The following is a 23,824-nucleotide window of genomic DNA, read 5'->3' as shown; positions in this document are numbered from 1 at the left end:
TTTCGCTGTTCGCGCCATATCTTATCCAATCCAAATGTCTCATCTTTAACCTCCAAAGTCCGAAGCTTTGATCCTTATCCAGTTCTCCTTCAATGGCAGAAGGCCTAGAGAAGGACGTCATGACCACCGCGACTAGGAGGGTGGCCTCCATCGCCAACCACCTCATTCCGGCCCATTTATCTCCCGGCTCCGCCGCAATTTCTCTCTCCAACGCCTCCATGAACGACAGCTACCACCGCACCCACGGCGAGGTCTCGACTCACCGAGTTATTTGGGAAAATGCTCGCGACGTTTCCGGCGATGAATTCACTGATATTATATACGAGAAAGCCGTCGGCGAAGCCATTGCAAAGGTCAGGCTCCTCAGGCTGGTTTTGATTAATGAATCCTAATTACTGAGAGATCAATGCGATTTGATGTGTCTAAATCTATTGATTTTTGTGCTTAGGTTACGATTAATAGACCGGATAGAAGAAATGCGTTCCGGCCGCAGACTGTGAAGGAGCTGATTCGCGCGTTTAATGATGCCAGGGACGACGGCTCCATAGGCGTCGTCATTCTTACCGGGAAGGTACGTCCTTTCCCTCTTTCGCTTTGCACTCCGAACTTTCAATTTGGTTTTGATTCGTGCCAATATCCTAACATTAATTTAGCTCCGTCACAAATTTCCATTATTTCTGTCACCTGGAATGCACGAAATCAACTTTTAACAACAAAATGTTACATTTGTAACGAAAAATTACTGATTAGCAAGTACTTTGAATCGGATAGTTGAGCTATAAGAAAATATTAAGAGGGAATTGAAACATACTAATCTGCAGCGAATTTGGTGTTTTTAGGGAACCAAAGCATTCTGCAGTGGCGGTGATCAGGCCTTGAGAGGAAAAGATGGTTATTCTGATTACGATGATTTTGGCCGTCTTAATGTGTTAGATTTGCAGGTATATATATACATTGATGCTTATATCTTTATACGATTCTGTAACATAAATGTTCTTACTGACTGGTATATAAATCATCTCAAATTGGTATGTTCAGGTCCAGATTCGACGTCTTCCAAAGCCAGTAATAGCCATGGTATGCCCTTCTCAACATCTTTAGGCCTTTGGTGTTGGACAGTTGGAGAGCTGCGAAACTTAAACGTTTCTGGTTGTTGAAAGCTTTACCACCACCCTAAATAAGGGAATGTATGATCTCATTCCTAACTGTTGTTCATGTTAAATGGTTTATCAGGTGGCTGGTTATGCTGTTGGGGGAGGACATGTATTGCACATGGTCTGTGATCTAACCATTGCAGCAGACAATGCTATTTTTGGTCAGACCGGTCCTAAGGTGCTCATGTCATATACCTTGATTCTGGTTAAACTTTTCGAACTTGATTTTTAATCACCGTCAATCATTCATCTTCGTTTCATCTTCAATCTAAGAATGGGTGAGAGCAGCATGCTAACATGCAGAAACCTTGCAACTTGTACATTTGCAGGTTGGAAGCTTTGACGCTGGTTATGGGAGTTCCATCATGTCCCGTTTGGTAGGAATTGTTTCAAGTCTGACTTGTGTTATGCAAATACTTGCTTCATATTGCTCTAACTTAGTATGTGTAATGAATGGTTTTGGTCAGTCAGGTCGGGCCTAAAAAAGCACGAGAAATGTGGTTTATGGCAAGGCTTTACACAGCTGCTGAAGCAGAGAAAATGGGACTTGTTAACACTGTTGTACCAGTAAGTTCACTCTCAATGCGACACAAATCTCATCGGATGGCCTATGAATTGAATACAAATTACATTTTCCTTGAAAATTAATTAGCCTTATATCACTAAAAGTTTGCAGAAGATAGCATTTTCACTGTTTTATTCGGTTATCCAGCTGGAGACTTTAGAGCAAGAAACGGTTAAATGGTGTCGAGAAATGCTAAGAAACAGCCCAACCGCGCTTCGGGTGCTGAAGTCTGCTCTTAATGCAGTTGACGACGGTCATGCTGGACTGCAGGTACCTTGGGTTAGCAACCATATTTCTAGAGATGCCACGGTCTTATTCATATACGTATGTGCTAACTACTTAACCGATGTTTCCAATGCAGCAACTTGCTGGAGATGCCACGCTCTTATTCTATGGCACTGAGGAAGGTAACGAGGGGAAGACGGCTTATATGCAGCGCAGACGTCCAGATTTCTCAAAGTTTCCCAGGAGACCTTAATGCTGAGCACTTTCCCAGCAGACTAGGACCCCTTGTCGGATAAATGGTTTGGTTTTGAAGTTCAGACGTTGTTGGAGAGGAGAATAGATTTATGGCTGATTTCACTTGTAAGTTGCTTTGTCATCTAATAAGAAGCCTCCTTTCACGTAGAGTTTGACTAGGTTTTCGGGCTCCGGAAAAGTAATTTGTTCAAATCTCTTGCTCATTTAGTCTGTTTTTATGGTGATATTTTGAACTACTCTTGCAGTTTTATTTTTGGGTGATTCGAATGCTAGCTAGCCTTATACATTTATCTACTATGTTTGATTTATCAGTAAAGAAAATAAATTTTATACTTTCTAATTTTTTTAATTGTGTGTTTATTGACGAAAATGAAAATAAAAGGGGGAGAACATAACTCTCTGATAGCTTGAGTTTATTAACTTTATTTGCATTCCCAAAAAAAAGCTCAAAAGCAAAACAACAATCATAATATACTAGCAAAGGTCACACACTCTGCGTTGAGAAATATATTTTTAAAATATTTGTATTTTAAATTTTTTATGAAATAAGTGATTTGTTTTTAACAGATTGACAGACATTCGAAAAATAGGAGTTGGCAGTTAGGAAAAAGAGAGAAAGAGAAAGAGAGTGAATGAGTTGAAAGGGTAGTAATAAAGTGACATAGATGTGAGCTTTAGAAAAATAGAAGTAAAAACTTGTTTGTACAAAATTACTTTAATGCCCACATTATTTTCTTTTCTAATATCTTCTTTTAGTTTTGTATTAAAAGGGTATAGTAGTAATTATGTTTGTTTTTGGTTGACAAACCGTGTTCTATTAATATGTAGTTTTGATCTTCAGTACAACGGTAATGACAGAAGCTGTTGCAATACGTGCTGCGATGCTGGTGCGTATTGAGTTGGGATGTCAGGATGTGGAGGTTGAATCAGATTCTCAAATGCTCATTCGAATGCTTAATGGGGAATATGCGGTTGATGCTACTTTGGAGTGCTTTATTAATGATATTGGGTTGTTGGTATCTCAATTAGGAAGGGTGAGGTTTTTATTTGTTAAGCGGGATGGAAATGCCGTTGTTCACGCTGTGGTCTCATATGTTGTCTCACATGAAGATGCTTTTCGTTGGGATGCTTTGGTCTGGAGTTTTTATTTAATATTCTAGCGATGTAAACGTTTCTATTCGTATTTAAAAAAGTCTACCGTTTGACAAAAAAAAATAATTGTAGTTTTAATTATTAGATAAAAAAAATAATGCAAAATAAGGAAAAAGAAAAAGAAAAAAAGAGAGCATGAACTTCGGAGTGAACCATACTTTAAAAAGAAAGCCCAGTAAAGTAACGACCCAAAACTCCGCCCGCTTCAAGCTGACGTGGCAACGTTCCTCCTCCAATCTGTACTCTCTGCAAAAACTCCTCCGAGTTCGCATTGCTCACGCGACCTCGATTCAGAAAACTCTGCTTCAAAATCACGTCCTCCACCCAACTCGAATTCGATTTTCTCCCTCAATTCGCAACCGCAAAACCCTAAATTATGAGAAGGAACAGCTCCTAAAACCCTAGAAGCGATGAGCGGGAACGAGTTCCGCTTCTTCTTGTCCTGCGACATCAACCTCCCAGTAACCTTCCGGATCGAACGGCTAGAAGGAGCCCTGCCTCCCCCCAAGTCCCCTAGCTCCGGTACTTGTTCTCTCTCGATTTTCCGTTTGGTTCCCGAGAAATTATTTTACTCAATCAACGTTCTTCAATTCAATTTCTTTTACGCACCGCAGACGTTGACCCCACTTCCGCAACAGAAGAAAGAAGGCCAGAGCTGTATGTGGAGTGCGCATTGTACATTGATGGTGCTCCGTTTGGGCTTCCGACTAGGACAAGGTTCTTTTCCCCTTCACTGGTTTCTCCTTAGTTCAATTGCCTCAATGCTGTTTCTATAGATTTTGAATTTTTGTATCTTCTGCTAGATTGGAATCTTCAGGGCCATTATTTTGTTGGAACGAACTCATTACTCTGAGTACGAAATACCGAGACTTAACCGGTCACTCACAACTCGCTTTGACAGTATGTTTCCTGTTTCACTTCACATCTTAAACAATTGGGTTTTCTGCTATCCCTTGTATATTAAAGTAATAGTTAAGGATTCCAATTGATTTCGATGTCTTCTTTCTCGGTGGAGTTATAGGTTTGGGATGTTTCATGTGGGAAGGATGAAGGGTTGGTTGGTGGTGCTACAATTCTTCTTTTTAATAGCAAAAAGCAACTCAAAACTGGGAAGCAAAAGCTGAGGCTTTGGAAGGGAAAAGTAGCAGACGGGTCGTTTCCTACTTCTACTCCTGGAAAGGTTTCTGATTGTTTCTTTTTAAGCAGTTACAGATAGGGGCCTTAACGTTGTTCCTTGAGTTTCCTTAATTGGTTTAGCTTTGTTTATGTATCCCTCGTTTAATTTTTTTTGTAGGTCCCCAGGCATGAGCGCGGGGAGTTGGAACGCTTGGAGAAGCTAGTGAATAGGTATGAGAGGGGGCAGATCCAATGTGTTGATTGGCTGGATCGCCTGGCTTTTAAAGCTATGGAGAAAATAAAGGAACGTGAAAGCTCTAAAAATGGAAGTTTGCATTTATACCTGGTTGTCGATTTCTGTAGTTTCGAACATCGTGTTGTTTTCCAGGTAACCCCAGTCTGCAACTAATCTGAAGTTGACAAAGTTACCTGTTGGCTGATATTTAGCTATAACTATCTGGTTAGACTTTGATATTTAATTTGTTGGTGTTATTTTTCACAAATGCATACTTATATTGCTATTTAAACTCTTCTTTTATGCTGAAACTCAAGATTTATTGTTATCACATCTTGAAATAAGTAACTAGCTTTTAGTTGTTATTTTCTGTGGATGATGATTTTGCCTAGCACCAACCTTTATTTATTGGAATCTAGGAATCAGGGACAAATTTCTTATTACCATCCCCAATAGCTTCAACAAATGAAATTGTCACGGTCTGGGACCCAGAAGTGGGAAAGATAAATCCATCAGAGCACAAGCAACTAAAACTTGCTAGGAGTTTAACACGTGGTATCATTGACAGGGATCTCAAACCAAGCTCCAACGAGAGAAAGTAAGTTTGAAATTTACTCTAAAGGTTCATATGTTGAATAACGGTGTTTTCATATTTTTTATTGTCACAACTACGTTCATACAAACTCATGTTGCTGATTAATTGGCTGGAATTCTGTTCTACTTTTATGGTACCAATTATATATAGGCAGATACTTCTCACTTGGGATCAGTTGTTGTGTAATGGTTGATTTAATTACCATTGGATTTTGTTAGTGTCTTATTATAGATGGACCAGTCTTCTCAACTTGCCATATTCTTTTGTTTCAACATCACTGTTATATGTTCTTCTGATTGATTTTTTTTATTAAGTAAGCTGGAGGTATATAATTGTTTTCCTTTTCCTGTAGGTCAATACAGGGGATTTTGAAATACCCACCAACAAGGACTTTGAGTGGCGATGAGAGGCAGCTCCTCTGGAAATTTCGTTTCTCATTGATGTCAGAGAAGAGGGCCCTCACAAAGTTCCTCAGATGTGTTGAATGGAGTGATGTTCAGGTCTGCATTCTTTGTTCTTCCTTCTCATCATTTTCCTCTTTAACCATTAGTTCATGTGCCATATTACTACTGCATGCAGTTTTATTTAACTCCTGTGGTAAAATTGTTTTAATACTTCTTATTTACAGCTTATTCTATTGGTTATATATAAAGGGAGCTTGTTTAGCTGATCTTAGGACTTCGGTCCAACTCTGATTCATCACTAGTAAGCTGCAGGCCAGCTATTAGCTTCACATGTGACTATCCACGTCCCAATTAGGATTATTGCACTTTTGGCAATATGCTTAGTGTTATACCAAAATATCAATCATTGATATAGTTTTTACATGAGAAGTTACTTTTGTGCGGACTGTTGCTGATCTCTATAGTTGACAAGGAACAGATTTTATATTTGGAATGCTATCTCTCATTCATGTACTTGGCTTGCTCTTTCTTGTTTATGCAACTTTATCACTAAGGAATAAGAAATAGATTAGATTTTCAAGAATTCCATGTTCATTTGTTTGCAGGAAGCAAAACAAGCATTAGAACTGATGGGAAAATGGAGCATGATTGATGTCTGTGACGCATTAGAGCTGCTATCTCCTGTTTTTGAAAGTGAAGAGGTGGGCATGTCTGTAACACTTGAGCTGCTGTTACCTATTCTCTATTGTCATACAACTGTTACCTGTAGGACTTTTTTTTTAACCTCGTACTCCTGTTAAAACATAGTTTCAGATCCTAATCACCAGGATTTGAAGTTAACCATATAAATTTTTCTGCCATTGTGCTCCTTCCAAACCCATGGTAGCTGATTACTGATTAGGCCGAATATAAGAATAAGAACATGAAGAAAAGAGGGAATTGCATCTTGCATCTGTTGTATAAGTACAACCTACAAATTCCATGCTTTCTTTGTCATGCTGAGCAATGGGATACGATGTCCTAGATAAGAGTAACTCTGTTGATCTGGGAGATGAAAAGTGTGTTATGCAGTGATGCATATAGCACTCCATCATTGATTTATTTAAAATCTTTTACACATTTAATTTGAAACTGACTAATGCCCAACTTTAATACCTCCTACCAGGTTCGTGCATATGCTGTCAGTGTTCTTGAAAGAGCTGACGATGAAGAGCTCCAGTGTTACTTACTTCAACTGGTTCAGGCTCTTCGATTTGAGCGCTCTGATAAATCTCGCCTTTCTCATTTCCTTGTGCAACGTGGTATGTGGTCAGATGCTATCTTCACATCTGTATGCTGTTCGTGCACATGCACATACCCTCATGCTACTTTTAATGTTTTTCTTTGGGATGTGTGCATGGATGTGCAAGGCTACACTTCAGTTCTTCACAGTATCTAGGTTTTAAAGGCATCCTGATGATACTTTTGATCTGACAGCATTACGAAACATTGAGTTGGCTAGCTTTCTACGCTGGTATGTTGCTGTAGAACTTCATGATCCAGCATATGCCAAACGGTTTTACTGTACCTATGAAATTCTGGAAGAGAATATGATGAAGGTGAGAGTTCATAAACTACCGTGATGTGGTCGTTTGTGTTGTCTGTTTTGATTTGGTATGAATCTGGATCCTTAGAATAGCATAAACATTTATGTAGATTCTCCAACCATCAAATGTAGCTATTGGGATTACCTATCTGTTTGGTCAATATGATAATGCCTTTCCTAGTTTTTCATTGGCTGGAGCCAGAATGGAAATAAACCTTATCCAAATTTTTATATCAGTTGCCAGCTGGTGTGCAAGGAGATGAAGATGGATTTAAACTGTGGCAAAGTTTGGTGCGCCAGACAGAATTGACTGCACAGTTGTGTTCAATAATGAGAGATGTAAGAAATGTACGTGGCAATACCCAGAAGAAGATTGAAAAGCTTAGACAACTGCTTTCTGGTCTTCTTAGTGAACTTACGTATTTTGAAGAGGTAATACTTTGGTTGAAGTTCCTTGTCTACTGATCTTATTATCTATTAAACTACCAATTCCTATAGCCTCACCAATTGTATCTTTGTGTGTTGACTATGTTGGTCTGTGATGTTTCTAGCCAATAAGATCACCACTGGCTCCAGGAGTCCTCATCACAGGGATCGTGCCATCTGAGTCATCAATATTCAAAAGTGCACTGCATCCCTTGCGTTTGACTTTCCGAGCAGCAAATGGGGGAAGTTGCAAAATTATCTTTAAGAAGGGGGATGATATCCGCCAAGACCAATTAGTAAGTATTCTCCTTCACAGACCCTTGTGGCTGTGGCATGCACACACTTGAGAGCTCTGATTAAGTGGATCTGTGCTTCCTGTAGGTTGTTCAAATGGTATATCTCATGGATCGATTGCTGAAATTGGAAAATCTTGATCTGCACTTAACTCCTTATAGAGTTCTTGCGACTGGGCAAGATGAAGGAATGCTAGAATTCATACCATCCCGCTCATTAGCACAGGTATTAAATCCTTTAAAGGTTCCTGACAGATAGTGATGTCATCTCAATGCTTACATTAATTGATGACCTTGGTTTGTTGTATCTTGATTTTAGACTGTTAAACTTATGATATATGGTAAAATGTTTTCTTTTCCAGATTCTCTCAGAGCATAGAAGCATTACAAGCTACCTGCAGAAATTTCATCCAGATGAGCATGGACCGTTTGGTATTACTGCTACCTGTCTGGAAACATTTATAAAAAGCTGTGCTGGCTATTCTGTAATCACATATATACTGGGCATTGGAGACAGGTGAGGATTTGAAGATGATGACATGCTTTGAACTTCCTCTCTCTCTCTCTCTCTCTCTCTCTCTCTCAAGAAAAGAAAGACAAAACAAGGAGTAAAAAAGTTATAAGCATCATTCAAGTTTTTGGAAATGAGGGTCATTTTCTTTCCTCAAGTTCTATACAGCTACCAATGCCATAAGTATAGTCAACCATTCACAGTCAATCATTTTTTTGTTTTGGCCTGACACAGTATTCTATCTGCACGACTGATGTTCTGCTTATGAGGTACAGAAATGCATATTTTAAAGCATTAAATTGTCCTCTGTAGGCATCTTGATAACCTTCTCCTTGTGGATGATGGACGTCTTTTCCATGTTGATTTTGGCTTCATTCTGGGTCGTGATCCAAAGCCGTTTCCACCGCCAATGAAGCTTTGCAAAGAAATGGTTGAGGCTATGGGTGGAGCTGAAAGGTACTTAATGATTAATTTTTTTCTCTGTGTTGCTTTTATTTTCATCATGTTTGCTAGATGGGGTTGCATAAGATTTATGGCATGAAATCCATAGCATAATGGGTGCAAGATTAGCATACCGGAATACACAAGGTTGATTAATTATATTACTTGTGCAGCCAGTACTATACAAGGTTCAAATCCTACTGTTGCGAAGCATACAACATTATTAGGAAATCCAGTAACCTAATCTTGAACCTGTTTCACCTAATGGCGGGTTCCAACATTCCTGACATAGCTTCAGATCCTGAAAAAGGCATCCTCAAGGTGACTTCTTTTGCAATTATAATCATTGTGACTGTAAATCTAGTGTTTGTTTTGATGGCGACTTTTTGATATGTATAGCTCCAGGAGAAGTTCCGGTTGGACTTGGACGATGAAGCTTGCATACATTTCTTCCAGGACTTAATCAATGAGAGTGTCAGCGCATTGTTTCCTCAAATGGTTGAGACCATTCATCGGTGGGCTCAATACTGGCGCTGATCCCTGAAACAAGTTGGGGTCATCGGTAATTTCCACGTCCCTCGTTTTTGTTTGCAGTTTTGCACTTTCTGCATAAAAGTTCATCTTATCTTAACGTGTGTGGAAAAATTGGTCATGAGGCTGGAGTTGGATTATGTTTTCAGATCTTGAATTATTGCATTTCATTATTTTTTATCTACAGGTTCAGATCTGAGATAAATAAGATGAAGGGGGGCATATGCTTGAAGAAACAGTGGATTGCTCCCAGGGAGCATGGGATGCAAATTAAAAGAGGCAGCCCATATTATTGTGCATATATTTATGTAAATAAAATTATAAATTACATTTATTTTCTTTCACCTTCGCAGAAAAAAGCGAATAACTTGTGGGACTTGTAGATCAGAAATATAAATTGCATGTTTCTTCTTCATACAATAAATCACTTTAATGTCCGATAATTAATTATTTATTAGTTATTACTTTGTTTAGATACAAAGGCACACAAGGTGAAAGACGGTAACGATCTATCAAGCGATCTATCAAGAGGGATTTTCTAGCATACACAAGTGTATGTTGTAGCGAAATGTATTTAACTGTTAGATTTGTAGCCGCACAAACCATCCGATATATATTAGACATAAAAAAATACTAACAAATCATAGTACTGAATAACATCTGTTGGTGATGGTGGCGACGGACTTGGATTGTCTGCCCTCCCATTTAGGTGCCATTCCCGTGCCCTTCTGTTTTGTGTGGTCACGGTTAAGCCACGTTAATGTTTTATATTATTTTTTATAAAAATAATAAAACAAAAAGAAATAGTAATATAAAATGTTGACGTGGCTTAACCGTGATCACAAAAACAGAAGGGCACGAGAAAGCACAGAAATTGTAGGGCAGACAATCCAAGTCCGGTGGCGACTGCATTGCTTTAAACCCTACGGAACACAAAACATTGTTTACAATGTGGACGCGACGATGGCGCATCTGTCGTCGTTTTAAATGACCAGTGACATGGCGGGCACTGATTGGACACACAATGTCACCCGCAGGCTTAGCGTTGTAGGGGCATTTTCGTACTTCAAGCCAATTACGAAAAAAATAGTCGAGTTTATAAACCCCCAGTTGACAATCCTCACCCCTACACATTCACGCGTTGGTTCAAAGCTTCCGTCTCCTTCTCTCTCTCTCTCTCCCTCGATCTCCATCTTCAAGATCCCTCTGCGAAAGCTCATCGAAGGTAAATTCCGACTGTCAGATCTCGAATATCTCTGAATTTCATCGCATTTTCACCGTTCTCCGTTGGATTTCGGTACTTTTGCGCTCGATTTGGGTTGGATTTCGTGGTAATTTCGTTAATTACGGTTAGATTTAAGGTTCATTTGTGTTTAGTGTGGTAAATTGCTTTAATTCCGTGAGATTTGTGTTGATTTTTCACTCTGATTCGAATCATTCGGATCTCTATGATTATGCTCCAACTTTTCATTGCAAATGTTTTAAATTGCGATGCTGTAACTCCAGATCTGCTTGATCTGTTGCTGCATGGGGTAGTTACTAGTTTGAATTCGTCAAAGTGTTATTGGATGAGATAATATGAACTTGCAAATGATTGCCTTTAGAGCGTTTTACATTTGGCCTTGCCGGAGTTTGATCTGTTTGATCTGTGATGTAAGTGAGTTGGTGTTTCGATATGTAGGGATCCGTAGCCAGAAATGGGGCTTACATTCACGAAGCTTTTCAGCCGGCTTTTTGCCAAGAAGGAGATGCGAATTCTGATGGTCGGTCTTGATGCCGCCGGTAAGACCACCATCCTCTACAAGCTCAAGCTTGGTGAGATCGTCACAACCATTCCCACCATTGGTAAGTTCCTTCTTCCCCTACCTAGTAATTGTGTGCTCATCATTGTTATGTCAGCTTTGTAGAATGTGTAGAGACTTTAGCATGTGATGATATTCCTCACCATTTCTTCTGCAATTAATTGACATTCTAATCTACTTGTGTAAGAAATGTTGATTTTAATGTTTGATGTAAGAAATGTTGATTTTAATGTTTGATATGGTTGATCTGATGGAAACGAAACTTGTGTTCCAAGACGCTAAATGGTTTGGATGGCAACACATCACTATAGTTCCAATGTGATTTTTTATGGTTGGGAGGCGTAGCTTGTAATTGAAAGAGAATGTTGTTTCTTGCTTGATATGATAGCAACAATGTTTATTTTAATCATTTTGTGAGTTTGCAACTAAAGATTTTGCAACTAAAGATAAGTTTGTCACAACATAACAGAAGCGGTATTTTTGCTAAACTTAGAAGTATAAAGGCCCTTTTTCTTTTGCTTTGTTTTCTTTTATTTCGATGTTCTGTAGAGACTGTTCCTTTATGAAGTTCATTAGGCTTTTTAATTATTTTTCTTTCAATTTTTTGAAATTATACAATTGTAGAATGAATAAAAGAGTACTTGATTGACAGGGTTTAATGTGGAGACTGTGGAGTACAAGAACATCAGCTTCACTGTCTGGGATGTCGGGGGTCAGGACAAGGTATGAAGTTTAGTTCATGTTTCTGAGCGATGTAAAGTTATTTAAAGAGATTTTGATGATTTCCGAAAGTTTTCTCTACTTGTTTTTGTCTACAAGACTTTGAAAGATTTTGAAAATTGTGGGTGACAAGTTGGTAAATCGTATTTCTTTCCTTTCAGATCCGACCATTGTGGAGGCACTACTTCCAAAACACACAGGGTCTTATCTTTGTTGTGGACAGCAATGACAGAGACCGTGTTGTTGAGGCAAGGGATGAATTGCATAGGATGTTGAATGAGGTTTGTTGTCATGTTGCTAAAGAAATTTTATTTGGCTTTGTTTGCGTACCGTGTATTCTGTGCTGATATGTTTTAAAATCTCATCCTTTCAACTTCTGGAATTTCCCAGATTTGAGGGTATGAGATTTAGGATTATGAATGGGCTGAAACTTGTAGTTTATATGAACACAGCGTAAGGTTTTCTATCTAATTAAAGACGATAAAGATGCAGTGACTTAAGCGGCAGCATTCTGAAGTTAGTTTAGTATGCTGTTGATGCATGTTCACTTTCAAAGGTTTTACCTAATTGATAATGGAGACATCAGAACAAGTTATTTATGTTGCGTTATTTTGTGTAATTGGAATATTCTGTTTTCAGGATGAACTGCGTGATGCTGTGTTGCTCGTATTTGCTAATAAACAAGATCTTCCCAATGCAATGAATGCTGCCGAAATCACTGATAAGCTTGGCCTGCACTCTCTGAGACAGCGTCACTGGTAATCTTGATGGGCTTCTTTCCCCTTGTGTGATACAATTTTTTAACCTTTTATAGGTCTAACTTGCAATGTGTGGTTTTCCAGGTACATTCAGAGCACCTGTGCAACCTCTGGGGAGGGTCTATATGAGGGGCTCGATTGGCTCTCCAACAACATTGCTAACAAGGTAAACTAGTTCCCCGTCCACTGGTTTATACTTCTTTAGAGTGAAATGTGTGTAATTACCAAACTTATTTATAACCATCACTTTCAGAAATCTGATATTATTGTGACATTTGAATCCTCCTTCCGCTTTCTCATGCTCGTCCTTTAATTGCAGGCGTGATCGTATTGAGGAGTCATTTTGTGGACCGGAAATTCTGGATGCAGGGGTGAACATTATCTTGTTCTTTTTGTTTTTTCTTGAGACAATTGAATTGTTGTTAAATCTTGTATTTCTTCTGGGAATTCTCATTTCGTGTAGGAGGAAGACCTTTAATATTATGTTATGATAGAAAGAACGAATGAGTGGGAGTGGGAGTGGGGTTGGTCAAATCAAATGTATACATTTGAGCTCTTGGTTGGATTTTGGATACAGTTTCTGAATTGTAATTGCTATGTCTACTGTTGTGTTGTGCCTTGCTTTGTTTCTTGCCATGCAAGAATTCCAAGTGATGCAGGTGGAGGTACCACGTCACTCATCCGTCCAAGACCCAAAAACATCCCACTAGGTCCATCTCCTGTATTTCAACCTCACACACCCCAGTTGGATCCCAACGCAGCGGGTCTTTAACCGGACATTCATGTGATTCGGGGGACTCAAGAAATTCGAGACATTTTATTGTGCAACCAAGATTTAGGCCGCCTAGTGCGCACGAATTACACGGAAGGCCAGAGCGTCAACATCTTGGGGGCCCAATTGTATTGGGGTTAGACCTGACATTCGTATCGTGTTTTTCGTGTTTGTGTCGTTTTCGTGTCGTACTTGATAGCTTAACGGGTTGTGTTGTGTAATACCTATTAAAGTAAACGGGTAATATGACCTGACCTGAAATTAACCTGTTAATATTATTGGGTAATATGACCTGACCTGTTACCCGTTAAGAAAAATATATTTTAAATCAATAAAAATGAAAATGAAAAACAGAATTTGACAAAAAAAAAATTTAAAACATAATACTAAATTAGTATATACATATTAAATTTCGGAGTTGATCCCTTCGTGAAAGTTATAAAGCTTTTCATGACGAGTGATTACATTTTTCACACTTCTACAATAATTATTATTAATTTTGCACTCAAATATAAAACATTGTTCATGAGATTTAGAGGGTTTTAAAAATTTAAACAATTATGTAACCATCGTCTAAGTGTTGAGGATGCAATTATGAACGTTTATTATGCTTTCACATCTTTCAGACTTATACATTAATGATTATGAATTTTGGTTATTTTGAACCCCCTTAAAAATACTATTCATGAGAGTTTGTATGTTTAAAAATTCACATGATCATATACCTATCCTCAAAGTGTAGAGGATGCGACTACGAGCGTTTGCATATTTTTTTGCATATGTAAATTAATTATTATAATTTTTTTAATGTGTTTGGTATTTTTAAATTACTTGATATTTTTATTTTTAATGTGTTTTATGATTTTTAATCTCAATCTGACACACCCCGATCCTAGAATCAAGGTGTGTTGGCCGTTACGTGAGCGTGACGTAGCCAAAAGTGCGACACGGAAGCAAGATATAACAGAAATATGAAGGAATTTAAAACAACCACTAGCAGTAACAACCTACTAGTATAAAAGGAGGGAATTATAAAGTAAAACACACAAGTTCAGAGCGTAGGTATCAAGTGCAGTCAAGTAGGACCATAATTAAAAGTGCAACACCCGCATGTGAGACCTACATGCAGTACGTCTGTCAGAATGCCAAAAAAGACCTCGAGAGCCACCAACTGCTAACTAGAACCTGGAGGGGCGCAAAACAAAGATGAGTGGGTTAGTAAAACCAAAGATTTTCCAAAAACATTTCATTTAAAACGTTTCTAACCACTCACCGTAAAACCTGTATACTTTCCCAGAAAAATAGAATATAAACATATATATACATATATCATCAAAACTCAGCTCACCATTTATCAACATAACATCTCATAAAGAATATGCCATGCCATGCCAAAATATAATATGAATGCATCAATATAACTCAGGTGAAATAATAAATCAACCGGAGACCCTACAGTGGTCATGTACGGCTGATTCTATAGCTCAATATCCCATCCAGCCGGAGTCACCAACTGTGACCTGTACGACACTACACTGCACATAAGTCGGAACTACCTATAGTAGTCTGTACGACTAAGATGGTGAAATAATACGCTCTAGTGCTTCTCTCATCAATCATTTGTGCACATAATCTAAAGTCACCCACTAGTCGGAACCCCTCTAATGGTCTGTACGACTGGCATGTCGGAACCACCTCTAGTGGTCTGTACGACATCCACCTATTTAGATCCAAGGCGAGCATGCGGTGTGGTGAATACTATAAGCACTAATACCAAAGGTGCAGTTTATGAGCTCACAACGCAATCACATCATCATTCATTCATATAAACCATATAAACTCACTTGATACTCACCTGTGCATCCACAACGTCAATTCACATATATATGCATCAATTATTAGTTCAAACATCTCAACAATTGCATGCGTGGCATTTAAAAACATATTTTCATATAAATGCATTTTCTGGGAAAAACAGTAGTATATAGGTAATACGAAAACAAAACTGCCCACTCACTGGTAAGTCGATGGGTCGTAACCCCCGTGACGTCCCTGGATGCGCTCGTCCTCGGGATATGTGTCACCTATATGCGAAACAACTATAAAAACGTTAATTTAAACACATAACCGACAATTCGAAATAACTTCTCATACACAGTGCTCAATTTGGGTATATGAATATACCACATCGACCTACTCGACGTCACGGACGTCGAGAAATTTTTAGAAAAATTTTTAGGCTTGCCACGCGCCCCCACGCGCATCGTCTTAAAAATGCTTTAAGACGAGTTTTAAAAATGCTTGTTCTCCTTCGTTTCTCAACCGATTTCTTTGAATTTTATATCAAAATGAAGCCTCAAACATGTAGATTCACGATATACTACTTTAAAGCTCTAAAAACAACAAAATATCACCGGGAAAATCCAAGAAAAACCGGCCAAACTCGAACCTAGTGATCCCGACGTCCAAAACCTTCAAACGAAGCACTCCGAGCTTCCTTGGGACTTCACTAAGCTCACTATAAGCTTAGAATTCCCTGAAATGCAACATTTCACGTGTGCATGAACAATGCACATTTTCGGGGTTAGGGTTTCACGACGATTCCGAGGGTTTCACTTCCTAAAATTAGTACCAATCAACTCAGAACATCACAAGGATAAAGAATCTTACCTTGTTTGCTTCGATCCACGGAGTTTTGGAGGGTTTTGGTGATGTCCGTACGCTTATGGGTGAGAGAGAGTGAGAGAGAGTGAGAGAGAGTGAGAGAATCGTGAGGGAAGAGAGAGAGAGTGATACGGGGAAGAGGGAGAGAGCAGGGAGTGTAGGTGGTCCAACACCAAATCCTCACCATCCATTTAATCCCTAACCACACAATATTTTACAAACCAATAATTTTAATCCAAAACTTATATAAAGTTAATCCAAATAACGTCACACACACATACCTTAATACCCGCTAAGGGTAAATCCGTCATTTCACGTCCCCAAATATAAAATCTTGGGACGGGCTGTGACACAATCTTTGCCTATAATATATTATAAAAATAAATAAATAAATAAAAGTTCAATTTTAAAAGTTATATAGAATAATAATTAATAAACAATATATACATATTCATTATATCTATTGTATTTTATAGTAAGTTTTTTTTAGTAGTTTAAAAAATTAAAATCATCAAAATAACTTTTTTTCTTATCGTGTCAAAACAGGTTACCGCGTGTCACTCTCGTGTAAACCTGTTAAGGACCCGTTATTAACGGGTTATTATCATATGACCTGATAATAATCCGATTAGTTATCGTATTGACCCGAAATCCGTTATTTTCGTATCGTTTACTTGTCGGGTTCGAGACTTGGGAGCAGCCTCTCCATAAATGGGGGTAAGGCTAGCCAACACTCACCTTTCCCAGACCATGCGTAAAGCGGGAGCCTTGTGCACTGGGTACGACCATTACTTATCGTGTCAACAAATCGTGTAAGAAATTATCAGATCTAATTGGAGGGTTCCATTGATTACCAGCCTCTGAGGTTTGGGACCCTCCGGAGACAGAGAGATAAGGATCCTAATAAAATCCCCTTTTTTGTCACAACTTAGAGACGGGTGAAAGTCGTACACAAATATGAAATATCCCCCACTTAACGACAAAACAGTTTTATTAGTTTGTAATTTTGTGCATGAATATCCACATTATTGTAAAAAGACTAGAGAATCAAAATATCGGATTTCTCTCAATTTTCCGCAGTCAAAAAGTTGCAAGGCATGCCTCTCCATGCAAATATGCCCACGCCACTAACACCATCTCTGCCTTGGAACCTTCTTTTGGAGATGACATTTTCACATTTTCATGTGTGAATTTTTTAATAAGAAATTCGGGTTAGATCAATAAATAATTATGCATTTCATCAAATAGGGCATTAGTCACTTTAACTTTAAACATAGGTTAATAATTAATTTGATTTCTTTTCAAATAAAATCAAAATTACTCTCGACTTATCTCTCCTTAAAGTGAAAATTGTTGATTGACTTAAATTAAAATTGAAATATAACATGCGGTTTCGGAAAGCAAGCATGGATGGATGGATGGATAAATATTATGGGCATCTGCAGTAGTTATGCATGCATGCAGATGCATACAATAACAAGCTAGCTGGTCCGGTATCCAGACCGAAGAATATCTCCTACCTGCGGCTTTTGTCATGTGTGAGCGTCAAATTACTCTTCGATCTAGTACTCCTCCAACCCTAAATCTTTGATAAGATTATACAACTGCTATGATAGGTGAAGCCGAAATAACATATTTTCAATTTTCACAAGTTGGAGCCTTGGTGTCCAATTTGGACCCATAATATGTCGTTTCGAGGATAACAACGAGATGGCTAAACGCTGATTTTCTTTGACATAATTGTTGTTTTAATAAAGTTTTAATGGACAAAATTTCGGGTATGCACTTCTTTGCCATGGTTAAACACTGGCTGCAACCTACAGAACTAAGGAGCCCTTTACAAACTAACATTGAGCAAGATTGTTGAGGAAGATCGATGAAACAAGGAGTACTCTCCCTTTTCTTTTTCTTTCTCTTTTTCTTTAAGGCATAGTATATAGGGCCTAATCATCTGCTCTGCGCAATTCCTGGAGATGATATGGTTCCACTTTGAGGTGTAAGTGATCTACTTTGAATGATCTTTTCGTTTATGTGTGTGTGTGTGTGTGTGATTCACCAGATACTTTGTGCATTTTTATTCATAGATAAGATCAGCTTTACATATGTAATTGTAAGTAATTAATCAAAGGAAGAGATGATCGTTCTCTATCAGATAAGCAAGCGTTGCTTTCTTGTAACGTTTTTCATGTTATATATTACAAACTTTTTCTCAATTAAGCTTAACCTAACTTGTCTCGACCAACCACACAGCATCATATCAACCATTAATATATACACTTAGGAAAATGTCAGGAAGACCATGTTTGTAAACCATACTTTATAGGCTACATATATAATGTGGTGGTTGATGGTTGAATACATTCTTTAATGATTTAAACAAGAAATATAATCACAATTATCATAATTTATGATTTACACAATATGATTCGAAGTATATGGTAGTTGTAGTATCGTCCATATCATTATGTTTATTTCTCTTGACTTGACATATGTTTATTGAAACGTCAATAATATTGTGGAATTTCTAATGACGTCGGCAACATTCTCAACGAAGGAAAACTTTTATGTATCTGCTGCCTCCTCGAGAATTCGTTGTTGGATGAGATTTGTGTGGTATTTGAAAAACCACATACGTCTTTCAAGATATTTATAATATGCAAGTGAGAAAGCCGCGGGAAACAAAATTTTACAGGGTGCTGGAATCTGCAGTAAAAGCACAAAAGAAAAAGGGGAAATAAAGCTAACCCTAATTCTTATCAGTCACGATTAATACCAAATACCTTGCTTGAGGACTGACTCTTAATGAACAAGTGCATGCATATACCACTCTCTCTCTCTCTCTCTTCTTTTTATTTTTTATTTTATAAAAAACCTTCTTAATAACATAAAAATTAGGGTTTATTTAACTAATACAGACAAATATACAACTTTGGTAATTTGTTTGGGTGCATGGATCATATATAAACAAAACTTTTTTGAACTTCATCGTCCATCGATTATCTTCAAATTCATAGACGTTGAGAATCTTGTTATTAATTCTTGTCATCACACATGCTAATGCATGGTCTCAACATATTTTCTCCATCATTTTGTTTGTATTTTCCTTCCTTTCTCATTGTTGGTATAGAGGAATATGCCAGAGGTCAATTAATCAATAATCTTCCCAATCATTAAGCTAGTCAATCTTTATAATTATTGTTAAACTTTCTCATCAAAATGAAAACCCACATCTGATTTTTCCTTGATTAATTCAATGATAAAGTTTAGGGTTTAGGGTTTAGGGCAAGCTTTGTATTAATTATGGTTTTTTTTAATAAATACACTAAATTCATCTGTACTACAGAGAGAAATATTCAAATATATGTGCTAAACTCATGTATGTAGTATTAATCATGTTTTAGAAGCTAATGGATGTGATTGAGTTTGAGCCTAAAAATAAACCTCTCTATATTCTAAAAGGAAATTCAATAGTCTTGTTAACTCTCATTTGTGACAAAGTCAGATGAAATCAAAATACAAGAATCGCATGCCATGATTATATGAAAATAGTCGCCTAAATGACGTGGACAAAAACCCTTAGCCAAATTTTCTCCTTAATTTGGCATCGACCTCTAAAAATGATCATTTCTCTATCAAAGACCCCACTTCAGCCGACTACACCCTTTGATGCTAACTTTCTTAAATATATTTCCACAACGGAAAATGATTCCCACTTGATGCCTATTACATATCCCCCGTTACAAGTGCTTATAAGGGATTTTAATTCTTTTAATGAATTTAGGGATATTTAATTAAGATTTTAAGTGATTCTCTGAAATTAAGGTATATTCAATTAGAATTTTAAGATAGTTTATTAAAATCCTTAAAAATCCAGATGTATTCAATTGGGATTTTAAATAAGTTTATAACATTCCAGGTGTATTCAATTAGAAAATGATTTGAAAGAATTTGAGAAAGTTGAGGAATTAGAGGGAATTGAAGATATTTTGTAGTATATTCTAAGCATCCACAAATCTCACATCTCCCCATGAGATTTCGAGGGAATTGAATCAAAATTTTAAATGGAATCTCTACAAATCAATTAAACTCCATAAAAATCCATAGATTTATAAATCTATTAAAGTATCTCAAATTCTCAATTGAATACACCGCCTAAATGGAGCCTCCTGTGTTTTCTATTGACCATGACCTTATTACCTCCCATTAATCTCAGCCGTCCATCTTGATTCTTGATGATAAGGCTACCCAATTTAGATGAATGGTGGGTTTGAACAACAAACATTGTTCATTCATTCATTCTTGTTTTTTTATTTCTCTCCAATACCATCATAAACCCCAATAGAACATTATTTATAAAAATAAAAATACAATTAAAAATAAAATTGGAACTTTGCATTTGGGTTTCATTTGGATTCATCTGACATGCATTTAGTCCTCATTTGTTTATTTAAAGCATCCAAAGGGGCAAGATTGCAACTCAGGAACAAAGGTTAGTAGGGTGGCTTCATCAGTGTAACAAATTTACTTTCCCCACACTCCTCATTTCTCAACACACCAACCTAATAATTTTCATCAAACCACTCTCTGCAACTTTCCAAATCACCCCAACATCTTCCCTTTACTACTATTCAGCACAAAAAATCAAGGCAATGGCACCACCAGAAGTTCCAGCTGATGTGTTGCAGGCAACCAGCAACAGTACTACTACAGGCTACTCCAAGAGGGCCTTTGTGACATTTTTAGCCGGTGATGCTGATTATGTCAAAGGGGTTGTGGGTTTGGCTAAGGGCCTACGCAAAGTGAAGAGTGAATACTCTCTTGTGGTTGCAATATTGCCGGACGTGCCGGAGGAGCACCGTGAGATATTACGGTCTCAGGGCTGTATTGTCCAAGAGATCGAACCTATTTATCCTCCTGAGAACCAGATCAAGTTTGCAATGGCCTACTATGTCATCAACTACTCGAAGCTCCGTATTTGGAATGTAAGTATGTAAAACCATACCATATATTGATATTTATCATGATAACGTATAAACATCTAATATGTTGTCAAACTGTCGAATGAAATTAGTCTGCCAATGATTTAAATCAATTGTCGTACAACATAATATCAGACTGTCTGGTGAACAAAATATGCGCACATGCATTTCTTATGGTTACAATAAATATGTATACATGGCATCAGTATATATTTGAGTATATGGAACTTATATATATGCAGTTTGAGGAGTACAGCAAAATGATATATTTGGATGCGGATATCCAAGTGTATGAGAACATAGATCACCTGTTTGCCACGCCTAATGGCTACTTCTACGCTGTGATGGACTGCTTCTGTGAGAAAACTTGGAGTCACTCACCTCAACACAAAATTGGGTATTGCCAGCAGTGCCCTGACAAGGTTTCATGGCCTGCGGACATGGGCTCTCCTCCTCCACTGTACTTCAACGCCGGAATGTTTGTGTTCGAGCCTAGCCGCTTGACTTACAACAGCCTTCTTCAGACACTGCAAGTTGTCCCACCCACCCCTTTTGCAGAACAGGAAAGTTGATTGGAAATTTTGATTATTTTTAAATTAACTGAGCGAAATTTATGTGGGGTTGTTTCTGCCTTGTGACATAATAATTTCACTGTGAATTGAGATTAATAAAATCTTTTTGTTTGTTTTACAGGATTTCTTGAACATGTTCTTCCAAAAGACTTACAAACCCATACCAAATATATACAACCTAGTTCTAGCCAATCTTTGGCGCCACCCAGAGAACGTGCAGCTTGATCAAGTAAACGTGGTTCACTACTGTGCTGCAGTAAGTACTATTTAACAGATTGATTACGCGTATTTAATTTAATTAATCACTCTTAATGAATTGTTTCTTCTTAATTATAGGGATCAAAACCATGGAGGTATACTGGCAAGGAAGCTAACATGGACAGAGAGGATATCAAGGTCTTAGTGGCCAAATGGTGGGAAATTTACAACGACGATTCCCTGGATTTCAAGGCTGAAAACCCAGTAACTGCGGAGGAAGAAACTTTCTCAAAGCCGCTGTCGATCATGGTTTCCCTGCCGGAGCCAACCATTCCATACCTTCCTGCTCCATCTGCTGCTTGATCTATAATACAATCTTGAGTGACTAATTATTATTCAGAAGTTAATTGTGTGATCAATGATCCGTCCTTTTTTTTTGGTCTCATACTTCTATTATATATATACTCCTTTTTAATTAAGTGGCTTCTGATAGGCCTTGTTTTCTTGGTCGTGAGAGTTCATAGAAAAATCACATACACATAAGTGAATTAATGTATTTGAGAGCTCAATAATACGTACTAAAAATATATATACATGCATGTTCTTTGTGCATTTGATCTACATCAATTTTTTCGGCGAATGTCACCACTTTTTCTTCGAGAAATGCTGGTTGAGGACTGCTGTATAATTCTCACAATGGGGAAGTTCTTAGGTAAAGAAACTGGATTGGGGTTGATGTGAGAGGGAGGGTGGGGTTAAAGTGGGATAGAATTAGCATGACAAATTAGGAGGGGTGAGGTATGTGGTGTTCTAATTTTGTATTTTAAGTTCACAAACACGTGATCCAGATGCTGAACCTCCGAATTTCTCCGCACAATGAGTTGACTCCATGCATGCGACTTCCAAGCAACAGCCCCTATACCCAAATGCAATTTGGGATAAGGCTCATGGTCAACCGATTCAACCCAATTCAAAGTAGTTCTGAACTGAAATATGACTCGGTTCAAAACTTGGACAACTCGACTCGCTTACAATACCACAGCGGCACAGTCCAACTTCATCCAATTGGCACTCCATTCCAACTAATAGGTACCTTTTTTAATGTATAGAGACAATTGTCTAGCTATACACGTGGCAGTCTTACAACGGCACTAGAGCGTGGTACCAAGACCCCACCAGATAGTCGACATACATTGGTTTTTTTGCTCAGCTGTAGATTTATGGGTGGGCCAGTGATTTGAAGTTCGGGATCATCATATCGTGTTAATGTGAAAACAGCACAAACGCAAGAGATGATTAATACACACCGATTACATAGTATGTCGGCATACTAAACAAATAATTAACCCTTGAAAGTTGAAACTTTAAAGTTGACGAGTTGTGACGGCATGCATGAGGGACAGCAAGGTGAGAAATCTTTAAAGTATAATATATGGCTTAAACTTTAAAGAGGAAAAACAAGCACATGGAAAGATGAATACAAGCAAACACACGAAAACAAAAGACGAACAAAACAATGGATTTTGTCACATAACTACATAATTGCTGGATAATCACAAGATTTTTAAGCATCTGCAGACTCAAACTCACACTCACAGATGACTCTGCTACATACTTTAGGGTTCCAATATAGTAAAGGGAATTGAAAAGCAGCGGAATGTAAGTGATGAAACAAACCTCAGTTTTCGAGCTACATGTCCACGGACAAGTACTCCGGCTTTCTGCAGAGCATGCAACTCCACTACCAAGCTTGAGATGCTCCCTTACAAGTTACAAGAGTTCAAGTGTCAAGACTCACAAAAGGAACTTTCAATTTCTGTGGCATATATGAAATCTCCATGCATTTGTTTCTTAATGTAAAAACATAATCT

At 37.8% G+C, this 23,824-nt stretch overlaps 4 protein-coding genes across 6 annotated transcripts; all 4 read left to right on the top strand.

Annotated features, from left to right (window-relative positions):
- The first annotated feature begins 7 nt into the window (after window positions 1-7).
- On the top strand, window positions 8-2,531 carry LOC103451983 (1,4-dihydroxy-2-naphthoyl-CoA synthase, peroxisomal). The gene is made up of 9 exons (XM_008391443.4): window positions 8-353; window positions 449-571; window positions 840-941; window positions 1,039-1,077; window positions 1,234-1,332; window positions 1,484-1,531; window positions 1,626-1,721; window positions 1,867-1,989; window positions 2,081-2,531. The coding sequence occupies exons 1-9, from the start codon at window positions 93-95 to the stop codon at window positions 2,195-2,197; spliced, it is 1,008 nt and encodes a 335-aa protein (XP_008389665.1). The 5' UTR covers window positions 8-92; the 3' UTR covers window positions 2,198-2,531.
- Window positions 2,532-3,505: 974 nt separating this feature from the next.
- LOC103451982 (phosphatidylinositol 3-kinase, root isoform) lies at window positions 3,506-9,931 on the top strand. 2 transcript variants are annotated; one of them, XM_008391442.4, is made up of 18 exons: window positions 3,506-3,873; window positions 3,966-4,068; window positions 4,155-4,251; window positions 4,373-4,531; window positions 4,646-4,855; window positions 5,122-5,300; window positions 5,650-5,797; window positions 6,307-6,402; window positions 6,867-7,002; window positions 7,178-7,299; window positions 7,524-7,718; window positions 7,838-8,008; window positions 8,094-8,231; window positions 8,368-8,522; window positions 8,829-8,972; window positions 9,131-9,278; window positions 9,357-9,519; window positions 9,676-9,931. In XM_008391442.4, exons 1-17 carry the CDS (start codon window positions 3,762-3,764, stop codon window positions 9,492-9,494), a joined length of 2,451 nt encoding a protein of 816 aa, XP_008389664.1. In that variant the 5' UTR covers window positions 3,506-3,761; the 3' UTR covers window positions 9,495-9,519; window positions 9,676-9,931. The 2 variants fall into 2 exon arrangements, with proteins under 2 accessions (XP_008389664.1, XP_070666523.1); XM_070810422.1 differs by having other exon boundaries at window positions 3,540-3,873; window positions 9,357-9,506.
- Window positions 9,932-10,522: 591 nt separating this feature from the next.
- Window positions 10,523-13,371, top strand: LOC103451981 (ADP-ribosylation factor 2). Of its 2 annotated transcripts, XM_008391441.4 has the most exons (7): window positions 10,523-10,713; window positions 11,170-11,333; window positions 11,943-12,013; window positions 12,172-12,291; window positions 12,650-12,768; window positions 12,853-12,934; window positions 13,088-13,371. In XM_008391441.4, exons 2-7 carry the CDS (start codon window positions 11,186-11,188, stop codon window positions 13,091-13,093), a joined length of 546 nt encoding a protein of 181 aa, XP_008389663.1. In that variant the 5' UTR covers window positions 10,523-10,713; window positions 11,170-11,185; the 3' UTR covers window positions 13,094-13,371. The 2 variants fall into 2 exon arrangements, with proteins under 2 accessions (XP_008389663.1, XP_008389662.1); XM_008391440.4 differs by lacking the exon at window positions 13,088-13,371 and having other exon boundaries at window positions 10,570-10,713; window positions 12,853-12,943.
- A 7,298-nt stretch (window positions 13,372-20,669) lies between these two features.
- Window positions 20,670-22,574, top strand: LOC103451980 (galactinol synthase 1). Its single transcript, XM_070810420.1, has 4 exons — window positions 20,670-21,186; window positions 21,426-21,748; window positions 21,879-22,011; window positions 22,092-22,574. Exons 1-4 carry the CDS (start codon window positions 20,854-20,856, stop codon window positions 22,314-22,316), a joined length of 1,014 nt encoding a protein of 337 aa, XP_070666521.1. The 5' UTR covers window positions 20,670-20,853; the 3' UTR covers window positions 22,317-22,574.
- Window positions 22,575-23,824: the final 1,250 nt, after the last annotated feature.

The sequence above is a fragment of the Malus domestica genome, chromosome 13, assembly GCF_042453785.1.
Source record: "Malus domestica chromosome 13, GDT2T_hap1".
NCBI lineage: Eukaryota > Viridiplantae > Streptophyta > Magnoliopsida > Rosales > Rosaceae > Malus > Malus domestica.
Note: the sequence above shows the minus strand (reverse complement) of the source record. Positions and strands in the feature narration are given on the sequence as shown.